At 36.3% G+C, this 5,295-nt stretch overlaps 1 protein-coding gene across 1 annotated transcript; it reads left to right on the forward strand.

Moving 5' to 3' along the window:
* Positions 1 to 244: 244 nt before the first annotated feature.
* On the forward strand, positions 245 to 972 carry LOC126933171 (ATP synthase subunit O, mitochondrial-like). Its single transcript, XM_050752795.1, has one exon. It carries the CDS (start codon positions 252 to 254, stop codon positions 891 to 893), a length of 642 nt encoding a protein of 213 aa, XP_050608752.1. The 5' UTR covers positions 245 to 251; the 3' UTR covers positions 894 to 972.
* The last annotated feature ends 4,323 nt before the right edge of the window (positions 973 to 5,295 follow it).

The raw sequence follows: 5,295 nt of genomic DNA on the forward strand, positions 1-5,295 counted from the left end.
TTACAATGTATTGTATATTTCAAATAGTTAGTTGCAATGTATTGTATATTTCAAAATAGATAGAGGAGATAACTTAAATTGTTCCAAACATAGAAATGATAAACACTCAAAATGATGGACACCTCAAATATCCTGACTTGATCATTACATACTCTATCCATGTAACCAGATATCACATGTAACCCATAAATATGTAAAATACTGTGCATCTATAAAATTTTGTTATAAAAGAACATCAGAACAGCGAGAAGATGGCCGCCCCAGCAGTGTCCGGGCTCTCCCGGCAGGTGCGATGCTTCTGTACCTCTGTGGTCAGACCATTTGCCAAGCTTGTGAGGCCTCCTGTTCAGGTATACAGTATTGAAGGTCGCTATGCCACAGCTCTTTATTCTGCTGCATCAAAACAGAGTAAGTTGGAGCAAGTAGAAAAGGAGTTGTTGAGAGTAGCACAAATCCTGAAGGAACCCAAAGTGGCTGCTTCTGTTTTGAATCCCTATGTGAAGCGTTCTGTTAGAGTGAAAAGCCTAAAGGACATCACAGCAAAAGAGAGGTTCTCTCCCGTCACCACCAACTGGATCAATGTGCTTGCTGAAAATGGTCGCTTAAGCAATACCCAAGGAGTCGTTTCTGCCTTTTTTACCATGATGAGTGTCCATGGCGGAGAGGTACCTTGCACAGTGACCACTGCATCTCCTTTAGAAGAAGCCATACTCTCTGAATTAAAAACTGTCCTCAAGAGCTTCGTAAGTCAAGGCCAAGTATTGAAATTGGAGGCTAAGACTGATCTGTCAATCACGGGTGGAATGACTGTGCGCATTGGAGAGAAATATGTTGGCACGTCTGTCAAGACCAAGATTCAGAAGCTGGGTAGGGCTATGCGGGAGGTTGTCTAAGTGTTGATTTTCTGTCATCAGTGAAAATTCTTAAACTTGGAGCAACGATAAAAAGCTTCCAGAACAGATCAAAAAAAAAAAAAAATATATCAGAAAAAAGACAAAAATGCTTATACATGCTATGACATTGTTAAGCCTTAAAAATGTTATGCTAGGTTAAACCAGTCACAAAAGACTATACATTGTGTAATTTCATTTATATGTAATGCTTAGAAAAAAAAGATACAGAAAAAACTCAATTACTGGTTATTCAAGCCAGCCAGAAAGGAAGGAGGGGACTGGGTGAAGAATGACTGTTAATGGGTACAAGATTTCTTTATGGGGTAATAAAAATGTTATAAAATTAGATTTTTGTGATGATTGCTCAACTCAGAGGATATACTGAAAACCATTGAACTATATACTTTAAATAGGTGAGTTTGTGATATGTGAGTTATATCTCACTAATGCTGTTTAAAAATGGATACTAGCAACCAAAAAGAATATTGACTTTTAACTGTTGCTTAAAAATAACTGGAAGTCTACAAATCAATCTATATCATTTGGCTGTAATACATTTTTGAGTCAAAACACCAATTTGTTGTTTAATTCTTTTATCATCTTTTAAAAAGAGGAAATAGAGTAGAATAAATCAAAATGGACTGTAATAGAAGGAATAGAATAGAATAGAATAGAATAATCAGAGAAGAAAAGGAAAAAAAACATAGTAAAACACATAATGATCTTATGTATGAGTTACATTTTAAGGCTGGTGATCAAAATGCATTAAAAATGCTGATGTATGTATAATCTACTTCCTTTCTACCACCTACCCTCTCTGCCAGGCAAATAGATGAAACTACTGAATCTTCACATAAAATTTCATGTTTAAATGTCTACTTACTCTGTACCTTTGCGGTTTGTCACATGAATGGGATTTCACCTTTCTATAAACATGACAGAATTTTATGAGAAAGGAGTATCCTTCACTTTTCCAGAGGAAAAAATCCTGGATTTTAGCCAATGTTTATATGAATTACAACAGTGGTATAAACTATATCATTTTGGCAGGACACTTAGTTGTCCTTGTTTTCATCTGCTTTTTTTGTTGTTGTTGTTCAGCTTTGGTGTTCCTTAAAGTGTTAAACCTTTTAACCAAAGTGACACAGGTTCATATTTGGCTCAGCCATCATTGCTTGTGGTACAGCTCATGAGAAATTGCCAAACAAGAGTTTGCTATATCTGAGAGGGTTTTAACTCTAATATAGAAGTATCTTCCATCAAAAAAAGCAGAATAAAACAATCTTCTTTGTTCCAGTACCTCAGGGAGCACACAGCCAGCAGAAGACAGAGTCATAAAGAGGGTACTGAAATTACAGACAGAAATACCTATAATGGCAGCCTTACAAGGCTCTTCACATTAATTCATAAAGTAAGCAGGGTTTGTAGAGTATATTTGAGGAAGAAGAAAAGAAGTCCCCACTAATTTGTTAATTACAAGGTCTCATATAAGATTAGACTTCACTTAAATGAATGAGTAAAGCCAACACCAGTTGGGGATTGGTTGTAAAGCTTTTGAGAACAACCCAGGTGCTTTGTTTGGTACAGATGATGTCAAGAAGGAGTCAGTCTGACGATATATGTAGGGGACCTGAGAACTACGAAGATGCAATGAGAAGCCAAGATGCTTATAGACTATATCAAAACTCTGTTGCTCCAAACCAATGCTATATTACAAGAAAAAAATTCAGACTGATATTACGCTCCCTGCCGATGTATGATTTCTATTGTGTTAATTTCAGCTTGGTGATCTTATTTTTAAAATAGTCATGACATTCAGAGTACCAAGAGCTCAGCTGCTCCCAAGAGTATCATCTGTTCTGCATTAGAAAGCTTTAAACTGAAGAACAAAGTTTCCCCCGGTAATGTTACATATAGGGATATTATGTTATATATAAGGTTATATATAGGAATGTTATATGTAGGGATGTTATACATAGGGATGTTATGTTATATATAGGAATCCCTGGGCCACACAATTCTTCTGACTCTCAAAAAGTCAAGTAATTTCTCCTCCTTTTAAAAGGCTGTCTTCATGGGGCTTATTTCCTCTTAGATGTTCTACTAAAAATAACATAATACCTTGAGATAAACATTCTATAGATTTTCCAGGTGGCCAGTTTATATGGTCCTATTTCTCCCAATATCAGAACGGAGTTTCCCCTATCACCAACAAAAATCTTAGTTGTGAGACAGTAAAACTAAACCTTTTTACTCAACAGCTTGAAGTTTCACATTAGCCTATCTCTGTTGTTTCATGCAGCATAAGAAGTGATGGATGAAGGCTTAGGAGTTAGAAAGAACCAGGTTAAAACAATAACTCTTCTACTTATCACCCACACCACCTCAGACATCAGTTAACTTCTCTGTTCCTTACATAATTAGAATAATAACACATGGTAGTTTTTATAAAATAATTATAGAGTGTTAAAATGTAATAATTAAGGTAAGTCTCAATCTAACAAATTTCAATTGAGTTTATTATTTGGGGATAACAGAAAGTTTAGTAGTCTTTCTGTATCTTTGTATCTTACTGATTTTCCTTCACTTGCTGTATTTTCCCTTTCAGATCTCATTGTGGCCTTTACTCATTAGCGGCAAAAACAGTACTCTTGCTTCTCTCTTTGAACATGCCGAAATTGTTAATATGCAGAAATTGAATAGAAATCAAACACACAGTCATCTCTTAGGACTAAAATGTACAGAAAGAGAAAAAGTGAGCATAATTTTGCTCCAAAACACTGGATGTTGTTTATGCCTAGGGTAAAATTTTTCAGTTTCAGCACTATTGGCATTTGAAGGTGGGGGACTGTCCTGTATATTATGAAATTTTTAGCAACATTTCTGGCTTCAAGCTACTAAATGAAAGTACCACCACCCCTTTCCATATAGGAATCAGCTTATTGTTGCTCTAGCTTTCTGCCTGGAGAGTCTCTAGGCTGCAGGAGAGAAAGAAGAACCCAGGCAGAGCCCACTGGAATTCATGAGTTGAGGGGATGGAGCTGAGATTCAATAGAAACCACAATATTTAGAGTTTGCTGTATAGATACATCGAAAAAGATACACGACACAGCAGGAGAAAACATAGAAACCTGGGAGTGAGTTGAATCAGTGAACACAATAGATTAGAGTTCTGAGGAAAAGCCATACAGCAAACCAAACAGAGAGAAGAGAGTGAGCAGAGTGACACCTTGGTCACTCGAGAACAAATCAAAGATGTAGGTCAAAAACCCGTCAAAGAAAAGTCCAGAAACTTATGAAGATGGAAAGCTAGGGCAAAGCAAGAAAGCCAGCATGCAGGCAAGTCGCTGGAGCAGGAGACATGAGACACAAACTGCAAGATACTATGATAATAAGATCACCACCTGAAACTCAGAGTCAGATGATCTTTCCACTATTCTAAAAGTCAATTTGAGAGCCTGCAGTGGAAGCAAATAAAAAAGCTGATAGAACAGTAGACTTTTGAAGATTATGGTAGATCCTCACACTTAGCCAACCACACATGAGTCAGAAGTACTTACAAAATTACCAAATAACTAAGAGATACAAGGCATCTCTATATTGCACATTATAGAGTGTTAAATACTAAAGGGTTAAGCTAGATCTTAGACCCTTCTCTCATTCGTATGCATGGAACTCAATTATTTTGTGAATCTCTAAAATGTTTGCTTTCTTTCTCAGACCTGGCACCTTACTTTGATACCCTGTTTGGTTATGAGAGTGTTCCTGTCAATATGTCTTGCTTCCTCAACTAAATTCTGTGTCTCTTAAGGTCAAGAACTTCATCTTCTTTGCATTTCCCATGCTGCTTAGAAAAATGCTAAGTATTTAGAAGATGCTCTGTTAACCTGTCTAGAATGAATAATGAATATTACTATTCCCTGGGTGTGAGCATCTGTTTCAGAAATGACATGAGAGAACTGAGAGGTTTGGGAAGACATTTCATGACATTGTGGATTTGGGGGGTTCATTGTTATAGCATTAGAAATGATATTAAGTTGGTCACCTGGGTCTAATTTATTATGTAAATCTTAATGAATATAAAATGATATTAAACAATGAATTTAAATGAGGAGATTTAATGAGAAATTTCCATCTGCATATTTCATCTGGGCCACTGTTACTGCTTCCCAAACTCTATATTAGGATACTCAGGTGTTCTGAGAAGATCAATGAACATAACATCCTGGACTTTTACAATCCATTTAGCCATTTTAAGACATTTTATTTGACAGAATAGAACAAGTGAGAGTCAGTCACAAAAAGAAAAAGGAAGATGAAAGATGTGTGATGGTGGAAGGGGGTAGCAAGGGATGTGTGCTTGCATATGTGTCTACAGACATACAATTTTTATGATTTCACA

Source organism: Macaca thibetana, chromosome 12, assembly GCF_024542745.1.
Source record: "Macaca thibetana thibetana isolate TM-01 chromosome 12, ASM2454274v1, whole genome shotgun sequence".
Classification (NCBI taxonomy): domain Eukaryota; kingdom Metazoa; phylum Chordata; class Mammalia; order Primates; family Cercopithecidae; genus Macaca; species Macaca thibetana.

What these genes read in the sequence shown, in the direction of transcription:
- LOC126933171 (XM_050752795.1), top strand. Translation starts at nt 252, where the DNA reads ATGGCCGCCCCAGCAGTGTCCGGGCTCTCCCGGCAGGTGCGATGCTTC.